The sequence below is a fragment of the Chiloscyllium plagiosum genome, unplaced genomic scaffold, assembly GCF_037043375.1.
Source record: "Chiloscyllium plagiosum isolate Xiang-an unplaced genomic scaffold, Cpla_swu_hap1 HiC_scaffold_42, whole genome shotgun sequence".
NCBI lineage: Eukaryota > Metazoa > Chordata > Chondrichthyes > Orectolobiformes > Hemiscylliidae > Chiloscyllium > Chiloscyllium plagiosum.
Window position 1 is genome coordinate 17188187 of NW_028270180.1, and position 21240 is coordinate 17209426.

At 46.0% G+C, this 21240-nt stretch overlaps 1 protein-coding gene across 2 annotated transcripts in view; it reads right to left on the reverse strand.

The window, feature by feature from the left end:
• Positions 1-5710, reverse strand: part of LOC122542628 (RNA-binding protein with multiple splicing 2) — a 110428-nt gene extending 104718 nt beyond the window's left edge. Inside the window, exon 1 of one of the 2 annotated variants that reach the window (XM_087982032.1) lies at positions 5096-5710. In XM_087982032.1, the coding sequence (XP_087838158.1) occupies positions 5096-5137 (42 nt within the window). In that variant the 5' untranslated portion in view covers positions 5138-5710. The remainder of the gene's footprint in view (positions 1-5095) is intronic. The other variant, XM_087982030.1, reaches the window with a different exon arrangement.
• Positions 5711-21240: the final 15530 nt, after the last annotated feature.

Genomic DNA, 21240 nt, shown 5'->3' on the forward strand with positions numbered 1-21240 from the left:
AGGGAACAGGAGATTCGACGTTTCGGGCACAGGCCCTTCTTCAGGAAAGAAGGGCCTGTGCCCGAAACGTCGAATCTCCTGTTCCCTGGATGCTGCCTGACCTGCTGTGCTGTTCCAGCAATAAAGTTTCAACTTTGATCTCCAGCATCTGCAGACCTCACTTTCTCCTTTTCCATTGACATCAAAAACAAACTTACAATAATTACTATCCCTCAATAATGGGCAGCACAGTGACAGAGTGGTTAGCACTGCTGCCTCAGCGCCAGGGACCCAGGTTTGATTGCACCTTTCGGTGACTGTCCATGTTGAGTTTGCACTTTCTTCCCATGTCTGTGTGGGTTTCCTTGCACAATCCAAAGATGTGCACGTTAGGTGGATTGGTCATGCAAAATTGCCCCATAGTGTCCAGGGACTTGCCGGTTTGGTGGATTAGCCATGGGAAATGCAGGGTTGTAGTGCAAGGGGGTGGGGATCAGGTGGGATGAGCTTTGGAGAGTCAGTGTGGACTCAATGGGCTGAATGGTTTGCTTTCACACTGTGGGGATTCTATGATTCTGTGAAGTGTTTCCCTATAGACATTATCCACTTGCGCAACTCAATTCACCTAGTAGTGAAGTCATTCTGGTTAGGTTGAAATGCATAGAAAAGTTTCCTGAAAACACTTACCCAGCCCTGTTCGTGCAACCCACTATTAGACAATTAAAATCCTCTAATACTTTCACCCATCATTTCCTTGCAAGTTTGTCCCTCTATATCTTTTTCCACTAACAGGTGGTCTATTGGCAGCACGCAATTGGTTTCTTAGTTCTCAAAGATTTGGTTCTTGACCTCTTGATGTTGTCCTCTTAGCATTGCAATGTTATCCTTAATCATTATGGCCACCTCCCTTCATTATTGAACACCTCATTCATGATTACTTGACTATTTCGGAGTCACATCATTTCCACAAAGCCATAACAGTAATATACGGCTGCAAATTTTGCAACTGTGCCCCTACACCGAGATCTAAATTCTTGAACCTCTAGCATTAAATAAAAAATGCTTGTATTACTCTCCTTCCCCATATAACTGGGCAGTAATTTCTTTTTTACTTCCTCCTGCATATTTAACCCACCTTAATTGCTCTTACTAACAGGAAACTATTCCCTTCCTAATTGTCTAACGTAATGAATTTAATTCCTCTATAATTCTTAGATGTTGGTCCCTAATCCCCAGAGAAAGGGAGGACTGCAGGTGCTGGAGGTCAGAGTTGAGAACATGGCGGTGGAAAAGCACAGCGGGTCAGGCAGCATCCGAGGAGCAGGAGAGTCAACGTTTCAGGCATAAGCTCTTCCATGAAGAGCAGATGGTGGGATGATGGGGTTATTAGGAGAAAGTGAGGACCGCAGATGCTGGAGAGGAGGAGAGGAGAGTGTGCTGACTCCTGATTAAGGGATTATGCAAAAAACTTCAACTCTCCTGCTCTTCGGATGCTGCCTGACCTGCTGTGCTTTCTCAGCACCATACTCTCGACTCGTAACCCCCCTGGAGAAGCTTTCTAAAAGGGCACTGGTCCTAGTTGAGGGACGACTCATCCATCCCGCTACAGGGACATCCCCAATGCTGCAAACAGCTGAAGCCCGGAGCCATGTTTCAAGTCACACGACACCAAATTACAGTCCATTATTTGAAATCACAAGCTTTTGGAGCGCTGCTCCTTGGTCAGGCTCCAAAAGCTTGTGATTTCAAGTAAACCTGTTGGGATCGTAACCCAATACCGTGCGGTTCCTGACTTTGTCCACCCCAGTACATCCACATCATTCTATTTCTACTCTCATCGGTGTGAACAATTCAGAGTTCTGAAGAGAAGACTACTCAAAAAGTCTAACTGCGGCCATCTCGCCACAAATGCTGTCGAGTTTCTCCAGTATTTTTCCTTTAAACTCAATTTTTCATTAGAAGTCCCACTTTTTAAAAACTTATGTTGATGCTTGCTAACAACATTCAGCACCGCACGTATTGCAGATTAGGAACATTAAACTTCGTTCTAGTGAGGCCTTCAGAGAAGTGGGGGTGGGGGGGTGGAGGAATAAGTGCACATGTTAGAGGGCCCATCTGTAGAGTCACCAATAGAGGCCCTCTAGGTACTGCAACTCTGGCAAACTCAAACAAAATTCCATCGGTTGTCAGTCCAATATCACTGTTACGACGCAGCTGCAGTTACATGAATTTATAAATTCCTGTGGAATCTTCTCAGATGCACAAGGTCCCAGGAGGATTTGTCCACAGGCAATTTTACTCCCAGATCTATTGAAGAACCAGCCAAGTTAGAGCATTTTTTTTGACCATCAAGTAACTCCAAATTTTTGGTGAGGGAGAGGTTTGCAGACAGGAAAGTGGCGACCACAAACAGAGTCAGAGACAGAAACAGACCCTTCAGCCCACACAGAACAGATATCCTAAATATATCTAGTCCTTTCTGCCAGCATTTGCCTATATCCCTCTAGACCTTTCCTATTCATAGGATCATAGAATCCCTACAGTGTGTAAACAGGCCATTTGACCCAAGTCCATATCGATCCTCCGAAGAGTAACCCACCCAGACACCATCCTATTACTCTACATTTACCACTAACCTACACACCCCTGAACACTATCAGCAATTTAGCAAGACCGATTCACCTAACCTGCACATCTTTGCAATGTTGGAAAAAACCATGCGGACACTGAGAACATGCAGACGGTCACCTAAGGCTGGAATCGAACCCAGGTGCTGTGAGGTAGCAGTGCTAACCAGAGTCACCATACACCCTCCGATTTTATTTGAATAGCCGAGAGTGGGTTTGAGGGGCTGAATGGCCCAGTTACTACTCCTCATTCCATACATTCTGGAAACCAAAGTTTGCTTGTGAACAGCTGCAGTTAAAATCAGCCTTAGTTATTGTAAAAGTCAGGATTAAGATATGGTCGAGTAAAGTTAGGAGATCTAGGTTTGCTCAATGCCCGCAGTCAGGTGATTCTTGGCCAGACACACTTGCACAAGATTACCAGAGTCATTAAGTTGTGGCAATAGAGTTAGAACTAGTGTTCATCTAGGAGGATACAGCAGGCACAACCTTTAAAGCAGCCACATGACTGTTAAGGAATTGGATTTAAACCTTCTCTAACCCAACCCTTGACGTGAACCAGAACTCTGAACTGTGCTGCTTGCTCACAATCCTGAAAGGCTCTCACCCCTCCACCCTCCCCTCAAAGCAAGGGAAGAGGAAGTTGTTTAAAGATTTCAATCTACATTTAATTCCCATCAATTCCAACAGACATTAGCAAGCTGTGATCAGCCTCAAACTAATTGGGCTAGTTTAGTTAGTCAACTGATGCAAGTTAGACTCAGGCCAGTGTCAACTGGAGAACAAAGGAATTTTGATCAAGTGAGGAATAATGGTTTCCTCAATGGTAGGGGGAAACTTAACCACGGGGCACATGAAGATAATCCAAAGACAGCCCAAGGATATAGGAGTATTTTAGCATAGCAAGTTACCTTGTGGTGGGGAAAAATTCATTAACAGGGAGTTAATCACACAAGGGAGACAAAGTAAGTGGCACGTTCCAGGAGAGAGTGGACATAATGGGCAGACTGATCATCAGTCGATAAATTGGAACATTGAGGATTTAACACTCCAACCTGTAACCATTTCTCTTTCCCACTCCATACACACAGGCAAGACATTAGTTGGGAATTTAAGTGAGATGAGGTCTTGAAGTGGTTACCCTACCTCTGGGCTAGGAGGTCCTGGTACAAATCTCACTGACCCCACAAGTGTCCCCGAATTTTTTTAAAAAAACACAGATAAACCAGTTCTTGTGGCGCAACGGCAGAGTCCCTACTTCTAAGCTCGAAGCTCCCTGGGTTCAAATCTCACCAGCCCCAGAGGTGTGGCATTACATCTTTGAATCAATCTGACCTTTTTTTTAAAAAATAGACATTTATTATAAATGAAGGGATGGCAGACTCGGAGTTAAAATGAGAACCGACTGCAGTCTGGTTACACCAGAAACTGCAAGAATTAACTGGGCGAGTGGTTGCAGAACACTTTAGAAGGAGTGAACTGATCCTAGTCGAGGTTTTTTTATATATAAAACAACAGAGTTGCTTCCAAGTTCAAACCAGATGACCTACTGAACTCTCAACCCTTCTCCCACACTGAAATATTCTTCCCCAGTTCTCAGAACTAAAAAAAAGTCATTAAAAATGGAATGACTGTTAGGTTTTGGCCCGGTTTCTGTGACTCCGAAATCTATTTCGGAAGTCCCCCAAAATTAAAGGCAGGAACTCTAAGCGTCTGTAAAGCACACAACTTGGCGTGTTTAAGATGCCGAGCTCCTCGTTGTTTTTCAGACAAATCTCCGAGGAAACAAAAACAAAAATACTGCAGAGAGAGAGAAAGAAAGAAAAAAGACCAGCGAGGTCTTGCTCTCTATAAAAGAGGCGCTGTCTATTAACCAGGCTTACGGTCTGAACTTCCCCTGGACAGTCCCGCTTTAAGACCTTATTAAACTAAACGGCAGAGGGAGAGAGAGGCAAGTCTAAGTCTGGAGAGAGGGTGACACCAACAGTCTTAAAACTGGAGGAGACTTAACAAAAAGCTTATTTTAAAAAAATACAACAATGCGAGATTTAGTGAAACCCTCACTTCTAAAGTGCAAACCTGCAAGAACACGACACAACGGTTCCATTCCTGAACGTGCCCTTTAAGCAAGCCACATCCCTCCACAACCAGTAAATACTATTATTAAACAGGAAACCAAACATTACTTTAAAAAAAATAGATTGCCGAGTGACCAACTAAAAATGAGATGAACAGGTGATTTTTTTAAAAAAAAAGTTGCACAGCAAAAACTTCTTAAAAGTCAGGATGAGAATGTGAGTAAGCACCACCCCCATATAAAAACTTTTGCTCAAAAAGTGTAACTTTTTTTAAAAGCAGGAAAGGGGGGGGGGGTAAGGAAAAAGCAGGATGAATGTGACAGGTGAAAGCCTGGGGGGGGGGGAAAGAGAAGAGAACGAGTGCAGTGTAGTGTCCCTTTCCCTCCCCTCTTGGACAAACCCAAACCTTACCTCCTCTTCACCGTTGTTAGCTTCATCACTTTTTGTGCTCATGACTGGGGAGCCGATTGAATCCGTTGTGTTCCCCCTACTCCGGGCAAGCGGTGCTGGTGCTGGGGCTGGGAGAGCAGGAGGGGGTGGGTGGGTGGGGGGGAGGGGGTGGACAGTGCTGGTAATTTTTACACTACCTACAGAAACACAAGAATTCAGCTCCTTGATGCCAAGACAAAAAAAAAGAGGGGGGGGGTGGCAGCTTTGAAATAAAAAGGGAAGGGAGGAAAGTGGAGGCTAAGGAAAGAAAGTGGATTGTTGTCCTTCCTTCTATTTAAAAAAAAAACGAGGAAAAAAAAAGTAAAGTAAAGGTGCTGGGAGTGAATGGAGAGGGTGCACAGTGAAGGTGAGACAAGCTGAAAGTGCTGCCTTTATTTTCTCGCTGCTCAATCGCGTTCACGTGTTTTTCGCTGAAGGAGGGAGGGGGGAGGAAAAAGCTGGAAAAGCCCCCCACCCCCCAGAGGAGGGAGGGCAGGAAGGGGTGGGGAGTGAGGGATGGAAGGAAGGAGGGGGCAGATAGCGAGACAGAGCGAGCTGCCCTCTCTCTCTGCTTAACAATGTCCAATCTGCTTAACAATGAGAGCGAGAGCTGTCTCTCAATGCACTGTCCCAAGGCATTCCAGCTGAGAGGTAATCCAAAACCGCCTGCGTCATCGTCTCCCATGGAAACCCGGCGCCAATCAGACCAAGGCCGACCCCTTTTCTGAGAGAGAAACAGAGAAAAGTTTACTTTGATGTGTTTTCGGCCCGAACTTCTATTTCCCACTCCCCTGTGGTCAATTCTCCCCAATTCCCACACCCCCAACTCCCAGACTCACCCCCCCCACCATCTCCTAAACTGTCCCCATCTCCCAGACTCACCCCCCCCATCTCCCAAACTCACCCCCCGATCTCCCAAACTATCCCCATCTCCCAGACTCACCCCCAATTCCCAGACTCACCCCCATCTCCCAGACTCACTCCCAACTCCCAGACTCCCCCCCCAACTCCCAGACTCGCCCCCATCTCCCAGACTTATCCCCAACTCCCAGACTCACCCCCCCATCTCCCAGACTCACCCCCATCTCCCAGACTCACCCCCCAACTCCCAGACTCACCCCCCAACTCCCAGACTCACCCCCCCAACTCCCAGACTCACCCCCCATCTCCCAGACTCACCCCCAATTCCCAGACTTACCCCCCCATCTCCCAAACTGTCCTCATCTCCCAGACTCATCCCCCATCTCCCAAACTGTCCCCATCTGCCAGACTCACCCCCAACTCCCAGACTCAACTCCCAGAGGGACAGTGAGCTCTGCAGATGCTGGAGATCAGAGTTGAGAGTGTGTTGCTGAAAACGCACAACAGGTCAGGCAGCATCCGAGGAGCAGGAAAATCGATTTCTAATGAAGGGCTCCAGCCCGAAATGTCAATTCTCCTGCTCCTTGGATGCTGCCTGACCTGCTGTGGTTTTCCAGCAACACACTTTCAACCCAACTCCCAGACTCATCCCCAAGTCCCAGATTCATTTCCTAACTCTCCGACTCAATGCCAATTCCCAGACTGTCCCCCAATTCCCAGACTCAACCCCAACTCCTAGACTTAACCCCACCTCCAAGACTCATCCCCAATTCCCAGACTGATCCCCAATTCCCAGACTCGAACCTAACTCCCAGACTCATCCCCAACTCCCAGATTCATTTTCTAACTCCCAGACTCAATGCCAATTCCCAGACTGTCCCCCAATTCCCAGACTCAACCCCAACTCCTAGACTTAACCCACCTCCAAGACTCATCCCCAATTCCCAGACTAATCCCCAATTTCCAGACTTGAACCCATCTCCCAGACTCAACCCCAACTCTCAGACTCATACCCAACTGCCAAACTCAATCCCTATTCCCAGACTGTCCCCCAATTCCCAGACCCAACCTCAACTCTGAGACTTAACCCCACCTCCCAGACTAATCCACAACTTCCAGACTCAATCCCATCTCTCAAACCTCCCCCCCCCCCCCCCCCCCCACACCCAGGTTCATCCCCTAACTCCCAGACCTAATCCCAATTCCCAGACTGTCTCCCAATTCCCAGACTCAACCCCAACTCCCAAACCCACCCCCAATTCCCAGACTAATTCTCAATTTCCAGACTCAATCCCATCTCCCGGACTGTCTCCCAATCCCAGACTCAATTCCCAACTCCCAGACTCAACCCCAACTCCCTAATTGTCTCCCAATTCCCAGGCTTGCCCCCAATTCCCAGACTCTTCCCCAACTCCCAGAATCATCTCCTACTCCCGGAGTCATACCTAACTCCCAGACTCAATCCCAACTGCTGGCATCAACAACAGACCAACGGGTAACTACTCACTGTGAACAGTGTGATTGGAGCTGCACGCACACAAATATACCCCTCAAACTGGGGGCATTGGGGGTGATAGAGTGTACCCCTGACTACAGGAGATTTCAGGGTGTCCTACTGCCTCTAAATACCCCCACATCCTCCATATCAAACCACATGAACACACCATCACTTTCCCTAGAAGTAAGCTTAGAGTTAGGAGGAGGAAGGGGAGGGTGGGAAAGGGAGGGTAGGAGGAGGAAGGGGAGTAGGGGGAAGGGAGGTGAGGAGGAGAAAGGGGAGTGCGGGAAGGGAGGTTAGGAGGAGGAGGGGCGGGAGAATAGAGGATGGGGAGAAAAGGGAGAGGGAGGTGTTTGGGAGGGAAGAGAAGGGGGAGGGAGTGGAGGATGGGGGGGAGGTGATAATGGAGAGGAGAGGATTGGGGAAAGGGAAAGAGACATTTGGGGGAGGGGATGATGGGGAGAGGCAGAAGAGGAGAGGATGGGGAAGGGGGAAGAAAGGATTGGGCGAGGGGAGGATGGGGCAAGGGGTGAAGAGGTTGGGAGGGAGGGGAGGATAGGGCAACCCAAAGGGGAGAATGGGGAGGGCAGGATGGGAGGGGGAGAGAATAGGGGAGGATAGGGAGAGGAGGATGGGGAGGGGAGGGCAGGATAGGGAAATGAGGGGAATACAGAAGGGGGAGGATGGGGAGAGGAGGAGGGAGGGTGGGGAGGAGAGGGGCAGGGGAGGATAGGATGGGAGAGGGTGGAGGGGAGAGGAGGGATGGTGAGAGGGGAGAGGGCAAGGAAGGTGAAAGGGAGAGGTGAGGAGTGGGCGGGAAGGGAATCTGGAAGAGGGGAAGCAGACAGAGGAGGGGAGGGAGACGAAAGGGAAGGGGAAAGAGTGGAGAAGACGAGGTAAAAGGGGGAAAGGTGGAAAAGGAGTAAAAGAGAAGTAGGGCAGGGTGGATAAAGGGTTGGAGGAAGGGGAGAGGAGAGGGAGGAGACATTCGAGGGTGGAGGAAAAAGGCAGCGGGGGAAGAAGAGAGGAGTTTAAATGGCGGAAAGGTTGAGGGAGGAGGGAGAATGGGGGAGGGGGAGGGAGGGAAGGGCAAATGGGGAGGGGGAAGGGAAAATGGAAAGGGGCTGAAAGAGCGAATGGGGGAAACGGAGCACAGGCGGAAGGTGAGGATGGGGATATTGAGGAGGTGGTTGAAAGCAGGGGAGGGGGAAAGGGGGAAGGTGAGGGGGAGGGAGAAGAGTGGTGGGGTTTAGGGAAAATGGAAAAGTGTTGGGGGGAAATACATTAGAGATGGAGGGGCAAGGGAAATCGAAGATAAGAGGAGGGGGTAAAAAGGGAGGGGTGTTTTGGAAAAGTGGGTGGGAAAGGAAAAAAGGGAGAGAAAGATGGGAAGAAGGGGATAAAGGTAAGCAGGAGAAAGGGGAGGGGGGAAGAAAGGGTGTGGGGAGAGGTAGGTGGGTGGCATGAGGGGATGCTGGGGTGACCTGAGGGGTGGTGGTGTTGGGAAATGGAGGGGTTACAGAGCGGAGAGGAGTGCAAATGGAAAGGTGAATGATTTGGAGGAACAAAGAGCGGGGAGAGAGATAGAGAAGGAGCCAGGGAAAAGGGAAAGCAGCGTGCTAGTAGAAAGGAAATGAGGAGAGGAAGGGGATGAAGGGAAGGGATAAAAACCTGGAGAGGGAGGGAGAAAGGGGAGGAGAAAGGAAAAGGGCAGTGGGAAAGGAAAGGGTTTAAAAGCAGAGCAGGAGTTGGGGAAGGGAGGTGAAGAGAATAGGGGGAATGGGAAGCGAAAGAGTGAGGGGAAAATGGGGTGAGGGAAAAGGAACAGGAGAGGTGGAGCAGAGAAGGAGAGAGGAGGAGAGGTGGATGGATAAAGGAAGGTGGGTAACAAGAGGGGGATAGGAGGGAAAGGTGAATTTGGTAAAAGTGGAGGAGGGGAAAGGACAAGGAGAAAGAAAACGTGGAAAGAGGAACATAACTTCAGAAATAGAAGCAATAGACCACTCAGCCCCTCAATAACCACCATTCAACAAGATCATAGCTGATCTTCCCCAAGCCTTGACTTCCCCCCATCGTGCCAGATCATCAAAGCCCTCCCCAATATTTCACAAATCTGTCTAAATCATTTTTACATACATTCTAGCCTCCACAGGTCTCTGGAGTAGAGAATTCCAGGTATTCACTACTCTCTGAGAGAACGAATTGCTTTGCGTCTCAGTGTTAAATGAGTGTGTCTTCTTATTCTGGAACAATACTAGTGATTGCTCCTCTCTTGAAAACATCTTCTCAGCATTGACCCTGTCAAGTTCCCTCACATTTTTTCCTCATTTCAAATGTTGTATACCTAGAGAACCAATGGGACTTGAACTGGAGCCTCCTAGCACAGAGTTTGGGATACCCATAAGAATTGTCCACCTTGTACGTTTCGCTAAGATCAGTCCATACTTATCAAAACTCTAATGAATAAAGGTTTACCCTGTTTAGCCATTCCTGATGAGTTAACTCCATCATCCCAGGAATCTGCTTCGTGAACCTCTTTTGAATCACCTCCAATGCCAAGGTTAGGCTGGTGCTGGAAAAGCACAGCAGGTCAGGCAGCATCCGAGGAGCAGGAGAATCGACGTTTCGGGCAGGAGCCCTTCATCAGGAATCAATGCCTCCAATGCCAGTTCAGCCTTTCCTAAATACAGGGACCAAAACTGTTGGCAGCACTCCAAGTGCAGCTTCACCAACACCCTGCACAGTTGTAACAAGACTTCCCTGTTTTAAAACTCCAACCCTCCAATAATAAAAAAAAATTCCATTTGCCTTCTTAATTACTTGCTGCACCTGAATGCTAGCATTTTGCATTTCATTCACCCACGTCTCCTTACTTCTTCTGCCAAGTTTCTCCCACTTATTCAACCTATCTACAACCCATTCTAGATTTTTTATATCCTCATCACAGTATGGTCTCCCACCTATTTTTGTATTGTCAGCAGATCTTTACTTGCTTCCAGTGGGTGGCACGGTGACTCACTGGTTAGTAGTGCTGCCTCACAATAGCGGGGAAGACAGGCAGGAGTGCAGCAAGCCAGGCAGCATCAGGGGATACCAGGGACCCAGGTTTGATTCCACTGACTGTGTGCTGTTTGCACATTCTCCCTGCTTCTGTGTGGTTTCCTCCCTGTCAAGACGTGCAAGTTAGATGGATTAACCAAGCTAAATTGCCCATAATGTTCGGAGATGTGTAGATAGGTGCATTAGCTATGGGAATTGCAGGGTTACAAAGATGGGGGAATGGGTCTGGGTGGGATGCTCTCTGGAGTGCTGGTGTTGACCCATTGAGCTGAATGGCCTGTTTCCATGTTACGGGGATTCTATGGTTTATACACTTTCCCCACTTCCAAGTCATTAACGTAGATCATAGATAATTGATGCCACCGAATCTTGTGCTACTCCATTAGTTATAACTTTCCAACCTGAAAAAGACCAATCAATCTTGATTCACAGTCTTCTGTGTGTTAGCCAATCCTCAGTCCATGCTGATACATTACCCTCAGTATCATGAGTTCCCACCTTATGCAAAAAAACCCCTTTATTTGGCACCTTATCAAATGCCTTCTGGAAACCCAACTACATTCCATTCACTGGTTCTTCCTTATCAACCCTACTTATTAAGAACGCTGGCAAATTTGTCATACATAATTTCACTTTCACAAAACCATCCTGACTCTTTTGGATTGTGTTAAACTTTTCTGAATGTCTTTCTACTTATAGCATCATAGAGCTATAAAGCACAGAAACAGACCCTTCGGTCCAACTCGTCCACGCCAACAGATATTCGAAATTAACCTAATCCCATTTGCCAGCATTTTCCCATATTCCACTAAACCCTTCCTATTCTGATACCCATCCAGATGTCTTTTAAATGCTGTAATTGTACCAGCCTCCATCATTTCCTCTGGTAGCCCCTTCCATACACACACCATCCTCTGTGTGAAAAAGTTACCCCTTAGGTCCCTTTTAAATCTTTCCCCCCTCACCTTACACCTATGCCCTCTAGTACTGGACTTCTCTAACCTGGGGAAAATACCTTAGCTATTTATGCTATCCATGCCCTTCATGATTGTATAAACCTCTATAAGGTCACCCTCAGCCTCCAGGGAAAACAGCCCCAGCCTATTCAGCCGCTCCCTATAGCTCAAACCCTCCAACATGCTTGGCAACATCCTTGTAAATCTTTCGAGTTTCACATCTTTCCTATAGCGGGGAGACCAGAACTGAATGCAGTATTCCAAAAGTGGCCGAACCAATGTCTTGTACAGCTCCTCCCGACTCTTATACTAATGCACTGACCAATAAAGGCATGCACAACATTTCGTTATTAATTTCAATGACAGAAATTAAGCTAACTGGCCTGTTGTTTGCTGCTTCTGTCTTCCTTCCGTTTTGAATAGGGATGTCACTTTGGCAGTTTTCCGATTTGATGGGAACTTTCCATAGTCTAGTGAGTTCTAGAATATTTCAACCAATGCCTCCACTATTTCTACAAGCATTTTCTTTCAAATCCTTGGACACAGGCCACTGGACCCTAATGCCTGGTCAGCTTTTAGTCCCATGAGTTTGTCAGGTAAAGATAGACACTGTCGCAAAATCTTTCATCCCATTAGCACTTTGTTTTTCTGGTGTCTTTATTGTGTTTTCCATGGTGTAGGCTGATGTAAAATATTGGTTTCAATTATCTGCAATTTCTCTGCTCCTCATTAGCAATTCCACAGTTGGAGCCTCCAAGGTCCCATACCTGCTTTAACTTCTCTCTTTTTACATCATAGAATAGAATCATAGAATCCTTCTGGTGTGGAAGCAGGCTAGTCAGCCCATCAAGTTCACACTGGCTCTCTGAAGAACATCCCATCACAAACCCTCCCCCCTCGCTGCCCCCACCCTATCCCTGTAACCCTGCATTTACTATGGATATTATGGGACAATTTAGCATGGCCAATCCACCTAACCTGCACATCTTTGGACTGTGGGAGGAAACCAGAGCACCCGGAGGAAACCCACTCAGACATGGGGAGAACGTGCAAACTCCACACAGAGAGTCGCCCGAGGGTGGAATATGTCCGTAGAGGCCCATGCTGTTTGTTTTTATATATCTTGCCAATCTACTCTCAGAATCAATTTTGTCCCCCTTTGTTAGATTTTGTTTAGTTGTCTACTGCTGGTCCCTAAAATGCCTAAGAATTTCAGATGGTGGGGGGGGGTGGGAGGGAAAAATGAAGGAATTGGGGAGGGGAAAATGGGAGTAGAAGTGAAGGGTAAATATGGAGAAGGACAGGGGGGAAATTGGGGAGAAGGGAAAGGGAAATGGGGAGAAACAGGAGGGGGAAGTAGGGGAGAAGGATGCAAAGAGGTTAGAGGGAGTTGGAGGGAAAGGAAGGGGCTAAAGAGAAGAGATAGTAGGGAAAAGGGAAGGGGGAGAAAGAAAGTGAGAAGGAAGGGGGAAAGGGGAGTGGAGAATGAGAGGGGAAAGGGGAGTGGAGAATGAGAGAGAAAAGGGGAAAGGGAAGGGTAGAAACAAGGAGAATGAGGAGAAGAACTGGAGAGGGGGGATGGGAAGAGGGGACAAGAAGGAGAGGAAAAGTAAAGGGGAGAGAAGATGGACAGGAATGAGAGGAGGAGAGAATGGAGAGACCAGAATAACTGCTGGTGTTGGAAGCGCATCATTGTTGGAGATAGTGAGGACTGCGGATGCTGGAGGGTCAGAGTGGATAAAGAATGGAGCTGGAAAAAGCACAGCAGGTCAGGCAGCATTCAAGGAGTAGGGGAATCAACGTTTCCGGAAGGCACATTATTATTGCCATGGAATTAATTTGGGTGAAAATGATCACTCGTGTCTGGGTGTGCAGCTCCTACCCTTCATCCCTGTCCATGTTGGCTGTACACAGACAGAGAGTGCTTTCCTCTCCTGAGATAGGCTGTTATGTTGTTTTTAAATCAATTCATTCAGAGTTACTATCATACACTTCTGGAGAAGGTGGGACTTGAACCCAGGCCTCTTGGTTCCGAGGTTGGGACACTACCACCACAGTCAAGCTGATGTTATATTGCAGTTTCACAAAGAATGTCCTTTGACCCTTATATTTACCAATCTGTCAATCAATGGCTGAACCAGTGCAAGATAAGTATTGTAATAAGAACTCTCGATACAGCCAAACTACCAGCTGTAAAGATGCAGTGTCCCCTGCATAAAGTACATGAAGCAAGGCACTAAGTGGCTTTATACTTTAAGTAACTGTCACCCTTTTTAAAAAAAAGTACCGCAAGTAAATATGGGCACTTTTTTTTCTGAGAAGTGATGGAAAGTGAGAACTCACTGCCAAACTAAAGGTCAAAAAACAAGATGAAGGTGTCATCTTTTACTGGAAGCCAGTTTTAAGTCAGTCCCATGCAGGTCAGGGGAGTTAAACAAGAAATTAGCTGTCACCTTTCAACCCTGAGCGATCTCTTCATTTTAACCTGAAGTGGCTAATGATTCACTGACAATGTCATTATTCCGCTCTGACCTACAGAAAGAAAAGGACTTTAGACGTTGCCAAAATCCTCCTGAATTTCTGTTTTAAATTGTCATCCCTTAGCAGGAAAGAACGTTCATTTAGAAGCTTTTGAAGAAAGTAATTTTGTTTTTTTTTTGGGAAAAGTTGGCTAGCCCTTGTTTGGGTAAAGGGTGATTGATTAATCTTTAAAATCCAGTCTGCAACTCCAAATATAGGTGCAATTAATCCCCTAATTCTGAAAACTCATTGCTCTGGACTGGATTACTCCCAGAAGAGTAAATCTAACAACATTGCAAGACAAATAAAGGCATTGAGAGGGAGCAGCAGAGAGACAGGGGGTGGAAAATTGAGAGATGTGCATTGTAGTGATACACCAACTATTTATGAAGCAAATTGGCGAGAGGAAATTTTTTTTAAAAGTGGAATCATTTAGAAATCTGAAATTTAAAAAAAAAGCGCTGATGGCATTTCATATTAAAAGCAATTTCCTGGTCGTTTCTATTTTTAGTCAGGCGCTGAGAAATACGTGTTGTACACTTCATGGGAACTTTTGAAAGATTTCTTTTAAGCCTTATGTAGCTCTCTGGCCAAACAAATAGGGGGAATGCTTACACTAACGCCAGTCTCAGGAAGTCTCGTGTTGGAGTCTCTCACAAGCAAGAACCGAAAATAACGCTGAGACTGTAAATTAATATCGATAACGGGTCGAGCACCACTCTAATCTAGACTCAGCAACTTATATACATACTGGTCGGTTAGTTCAATTGGCTGGACAGCTGGCTTACAATACAGAGCGATGCCTACAGAATGGGTTCAGTTTCCACACTGGCTAAAGTTACCACGAAGTACACCTTTTCTCAACCTGTTGTAGTTATCTTCAGGTTAAACTTCCACCAGTTATCTCTCTCTACTGAGAGAGCAGTCTGGTTAAAACTGAGGAAACGTCGCTGAAACATTAACTCCCGATTTCTCTCCAGAGCTTTTCCAGCAATTTCTGGTTAAAACTGTGGCGTCTTTACTGTACACGGGTAGTCATGGCAAAGGTAATTTTGTTCTTAATTTGTTCCTGCACTTTAATCGAACCAGGGGCGATAAGGATCAACGACCCGCTGGAAAATACAAACCAGAGATGTCACATTCTCCTATACAGCGCGGTTAAAATGGACTAACTATCAAGGATTGGAACAAAGCGTTTAAAGCTTTCGATTTCTTTCTAACCAGATATACCATCAGCACAGAGTGGGAGCCAGGTAGGAACTGGACAGGGAACAGACAATTTAGGGCTGAGTGTGAGGGAACAGTGCACACTTTTGTTACATTTTATCAAGAGCTGTCCTTTTTAAAATTGTCAATCGACAAATGACAAAGTTCTTGTGAACTGAAGCACATGGTCCAATTGTAACACACTTAACCTTCCTGTGCCAATGCAACCACAGAGGGCTAAGAAGGAGAGAAGTCATTATTAGGATTTTTGTTTTAGAAAAAGCATTCTCTAAACTCTTTCAATCTGTTGTTAACAGGACATTGACAAACTAGACTTGAGTAAATTCTTAACTATGTAAAGCTCCCGAACGAAATCATTATTTTTCCATTAATAATTGGCAAGTATCGAAAGTCGTCCCGTGGTATCTCCTTCCCTTTTGCAATGATGCAGCAATAATGTCAGTCTTGTTTCTCTGACATCCAGCCCACTGCACACAAATGAAAGAGAAAGTGTAAGTCCCCCTTTAACGTTTAAATATTTCATTGCGAGTAAAAACAGAGAGAGAGAGACACACAGAGTGAATGTCAGCTTTTCCTCCCCCAACCCTTTCCCCCAAGGAATTGTTCTCTATGGAATAAAAGCAGAAAGTGCTGGAGAAACTCAGCAGGTCTGGCAGTGAAGATGGAGAGATAAACCGAGTTAACAATTCCAGTCCAATGGCTCTTCTTCAGGAGGCAGCCAATCCCAGCTGAGTTGTGGAGGGGAGCCAGTCAGAGACAGTGTACTCCTGCTCTTCCATCTCCACTCTGAGCTTGGATCACTGCGCCTGAAACACTAACTCTGTTTGTCTCTCTCTCTCTCCACAGGGTGCTGCCAGACCTACTGAGTTTTCTCCAGCACTTTCCGTTTCGGTTTCAGACCTCCAGCAGTTCATAGAATCCCTGAGAGTGTGGAAGCAGGCCATTTGGCCCATCAGGTACCCTCCACACGGGATAGTACAGTGGTTAACACTGCTGTCTCACAGTGCCAGGGACCTGGATTCCGACCTCAGGTGACTGTCTGTGTGGAGTTGGCACATTCCCTCCATGGTTTCCCTCCGGATGCTCTGGTTTCCTCCCGCAATCACAAAGATGTGCAGGTTAGGGTGGATAGGCCGTGCTAAATTGCCCTATGGTGTTCAGGGATGTGTTGGTTAGGTGCATTAGTTAGTGGTAAATGTAGAGTAATAGGTTACTCTTCAGAGGGTCAGTGCAGACATGTTGGGCCGAATGGCCTGTTTCCACACTGTAAGGATTCTATGAAAAAGCATCCCACCACGATCCTGCAACCCCCAATGGCCAATCCATCTAACCTTCACATCTTTTGACTGTGGGAGGAAGCCCACACAGACACAGGGGGAACACACAAACTCAACACCGACTGTTGCCTGAGATTGGAATCAAACCCAGATCCCTGGTGCTGTAGGGTAGCAGTGCGAATCAATGAGCCACCGTGCCTCCTCCAGTTCTTTGCTTTATATAATGTGTTCTTTTCAATGAAAACCTGTTTTCATTGACTTTTTTCCAGATATCTCCTCTGGCAGGAATCATTAACCACCCCAGATTCTACATGGGATCCTGATTATGTATTCCTTTCTGCAATCACAAGGTTTTCAATCCAATTATAGAAGTTCTGATCATGTCCTTTCATTATAAAGAGGTATAGTGGTAGTGTTGAGGCCAGCAGGCCATAAGAAGTAGGACCAGGACTAGACCATTCGGCCCTTCAAGCCTGCTCCACCATCCAATAGGATCATGGCTGATCCAACATTCCTCATGTCCACTTTCCTGCCTTTTCCCTGTACCTCTTGATTCCCCGACTGATCAAAAATCTATCTACATGAGTCTTAAATATACACAAGGACTCTGCCCCCAGAGCTCTCTGTGGCAAGGAGTTCCAAAGATCCACAACCCTCTGAGAGTGGTTAAGAAGGCATTTGGCACGCTTGCCTTTATTGCTCAGGCCTTTGAGTATAGGAGTTGGGACGTTAGTGTTGAGGATGTACAGGATGTTAGTGAGGCCTCTTCTGGAGCACTCTGTGCAATTCCGGTTTACTGGGAAGGATTTTATTAAATTGGAGAGGGTTCGGAAAAGAATTGCCAGGATGTTGCAAGGTTTGAGTTAAAAGAAGAGGCTGAATCGGCTGGGACTTCAGTTTTTACTGGAGGGTAGGAGGTTGGGTGGGTGACCTTATAGAGGTTTATAAAATGATGAGTGGTGTAGATCAGGTGGATGGCAGGTGTCTTTTCCCTAGGGTGGGGGGATTTCAAGACAAAGGAGCATATTTTTAAGGTGAGAGGAGAAAGATTTTAAAAAGGACACGAGAGGTAATATTTTTACACAGAGGGTGATTCATCTGTGGAATTGGTAGGTGTGGGTACAGTTACAATGTTTAAAAGACATTTGGATAAGTACATGAATAAGAAATGTTTGGAGGGATATTGGCCAAGTGCAGGCAGGTGGGACTAGTTTGATTTGATTTGATTTATTTATCATCACGTGTACCTAAGTATAGTGGAAAAGCTTTGTTTACTAGCATTACAGGCTGATCATAGTAAGCAAGGATATATAGATCAAAAGGTGAAAAAAGAACTTAGACAGAGGCACACAGGGCATGGGCTAGGCAAAATCAACATTAATAAGATCAGCGTTATTTGAGGCTAGATAGCCCATCCATCAGTCTAATAACAGCTGAGAAGAAGCTGTTCCTGAACCTGCTGGTCTGTGTGTTTAGGTTTCTGTATCTTCTGTCTGACGGAAGAGGTTGTAAGCAATCATTACCGGAGTGGGAGAGGTTGATGTTGGCAGCCTTTCCGCGGTAGCGAGCTGTGTAAATGGAGCCAATGGATGGGAGGTTGGCTTCCTGATGGTCTGGGCTGTGCACATAACCTTCTGTAGTTTCTTAAGGTCCTGGGCAGAGTAGTTGTCAGGCCATTATACACCCGGACAGTATGCTGTCACTGGTGCATCTGTAGACATTGGTGAGGGTCCTTCGAGAGGTGCCGAATTTCCTGAGCTGCCTAAGGAACAAGAGGCATTGCTGTGTCTTCTTGACTGTCACATCTACATTGGAAAGTCCAGGATAGGTCGTCTGTTATCATCACTTTGAAGAACTTGACATTCTCAACCTCTGCTCCATTGCTGTAGGTAGGGGGTATTCTCCTCTTTTCCTACTGAAGTCAATGATCAGTTTAGTTTGGGATTAAGTTGGGATGGACTGGTTGGACCAAAGGGTCTGTTTCTGTACTCTATGATCCTGAGCGAAGAAATTTCTTCCTATCTCGCTCTTAAATTGATGTCTCTCCTCTCTAACTGTTGAATGTCCAGAATCACACTGGAGGTGTGCCAAGCACGGTTGGCTAAAGAAACTTATGAACAGGGTAGTGGTGGGCAAAAGGGAAGGGTCTTGTGATGCAATGGTACTGTCCCAAACATCTCCTGTCGATTGTTATCTGATCACCCTGTGAAGCCTCTCAAGATATGTCACTATACTATAGGTGCTATATAGATGCACATCATCATTACCTTTATGGACCAATGCTGTACTGGGAGTGCTAGTATTCACTTCTGACCTTGCCCAACCCAGTCCAATACCAACCAGCCCCTCCACATCTTTGTTAAAGGAACACAGCATTATCCTAAAGAAGGAATTTAAGACTGAATTAAAAATGTTGATGTTCCTAAATCTCTTCACAAGAATAAAATTACTTCTAGGCAAACATGGCAGATGGGTTGGACACAGGCTGTAAGCAGATCATTTAGGGACAGGATGTATTTGCATATTAACTTCATCTGTCTGGGATGAATTCAAAACATGATCTCAGTTCATCCCAAAGCAATTGGCAGTTAATAAAACCCTCCATAAATATAAATATCATTGTAATGAAACATGACGTTAATTTGAGCACAGCAAGCTCTTACACAACAATTTAAATAACCTTTTAGACGGGATTGTTTTTTCATATTCATTCATAGCATGTGTACTTTTCTGATTGGGAAAAGAACTTATTGCCTATCCGCAGTTGCACTTGTGAAAGTGATTGTGAGCTAATGTCTTGAAGTGACTGAAGACCATCTGATGCTGCTGGGAGGGTGTTCTGGGACTTTGACCCAACAACAACACTGAAGGAATGGCAATATCATTTCAAGTCAGGATGGTGAGTGACTTGGAGGGGAACTTGTAGGTGGTGGTTTACCTGCCCATGTCCTTCTAGATGGAAGGTGAACCTCTACAGAGCATTTTGTGATGGCACGCACTGCTGCTACTGAACATCGGTAGTGGAGGGAGTGGATGCTTTGGATGTGGTGCCACGTGTCCTGGATGGTGTCAAGCCACTTGAGTGTTCTTGGAGCTGCATTATTAAGCAAGTGAGTAATATTCCAACACATGCCTGGTTTGTGTCTTATAGATGGTGGACAGGCTTTGGAAAGTCAGGTCCTAAGTTACATTCTGCAGATTTCAGGTTTCTTGCTGCCACCCTCAGTGGGATGTGGCCTTGATGTCAAAGGCAGTTAGTCTGACCTCACGTCTGGAATTCAGCTCTTTTATCAATGCTTGACCTAAGGCTGTAGTGAGGACGGGAGCTAAACATCAGTGAACAGGTTTCAACAAATTGCTAAGCAAGTGCTGTTCTTGATGACCACTTCCGTCACTTTATTGATGACTGAGAGTAGACTGTGGGGGTGGTAACTGCGGGTTGTCTTGACTTTTCGTGTACAGGATATACTTTGTCAAATGTCAAGTGGATGCTAGGGTCTCAGTTATACTGGAATAGGTTGTGGCAAACTCTGGAACACAAGTCTTCAGTGCTACTCACAGAATATTGTCAGGGCCCATTGATTTTACAGTATCTATTGCCTTCAGTTATGTCTAAATATCACATGGAGTGAATCAGATGGTTTACGACTGACATCTGTGATACTGGATATCTGTAGAGGGGCAGAGATGGTCATTCACTTGGTAGTTTTGGCTGAAGATTATTGCGAATGCTTCAACCTGATGCTTTGCCTGATATGGTGGGCTCTCCCATCATTGAGGATGGGGATACTTGGGGAGCCTCCCCCTCCAGTGAGTTGTTTAATTGATGGCTACCATTGCTGACTGGTGTGATGGTGCTGTAGCTGTAAGAGGAGATTTTGTCCTGATCTCTTTTAAGAGAGGGATTGAACAAGATGTACTGAGCTGGCTGCTGAAGAGCACTTGAGTAAACAGCTTGCGAAGCCTCAGGGTTGTTTTTATTTTAAACAGCCTGAATGAGAGTGACCAGCTCTCACAGATCAGGAATACTGGGCTTTGGTTTTCACAGTAGCATCAGAAGCTGTTGGGGTCCCCACAGAGTTGGGCTCTTTAGTGAATGTCTCCTGGCTGCTACGTTCCCTGAATTTTCTCTTGATGGTTATTCCTCCTGGACTGGAGAACTGCGTGTGAGAACCTGTGTCTGAATTTGCCTTTTTTGCCACGGGCTGTGTTTATGGGATGCTACTATATTGGAACAGTTCATTAGTAATAGTTACCCTATTATTCTGTTAAGTTTTCCAATAGAGTTAAGATGTTCTAATAACTACTTTCTTTGGTTGCATTTTAACTACAGTGTTTCAATAAACTCTGTTTTGCTTAACATGGAATAGTTGGACCTGTCGCATTGTGTCTGGAACATGTTTGCTTTTAAATTAATAAAACATTCAGGTCTAGGCTACCTTCTGAAACTATTTTGAGGGGTTCTGGTCTGGTTCATAACAAATTAAGTGGCATGACTGCAGAGCTTAGATTTTGTTTGTTGCCGGTGGAATCACTTAGTCTCGTCACTTTTGCTGCTGATGTTGTTTTGCACACAAATAGTTTTGGGGTTGAATCTCTGCCAAATGACACTTCACTTTTAGAAATGCCTGGTGCTTCTCCTGGCATGCCTCCTTGCGCCAACAGAATCTCAGCTCAGGAACAATCCTGTGCTGGTACATATTTGATATGTGTTTACACTTAGTCCAA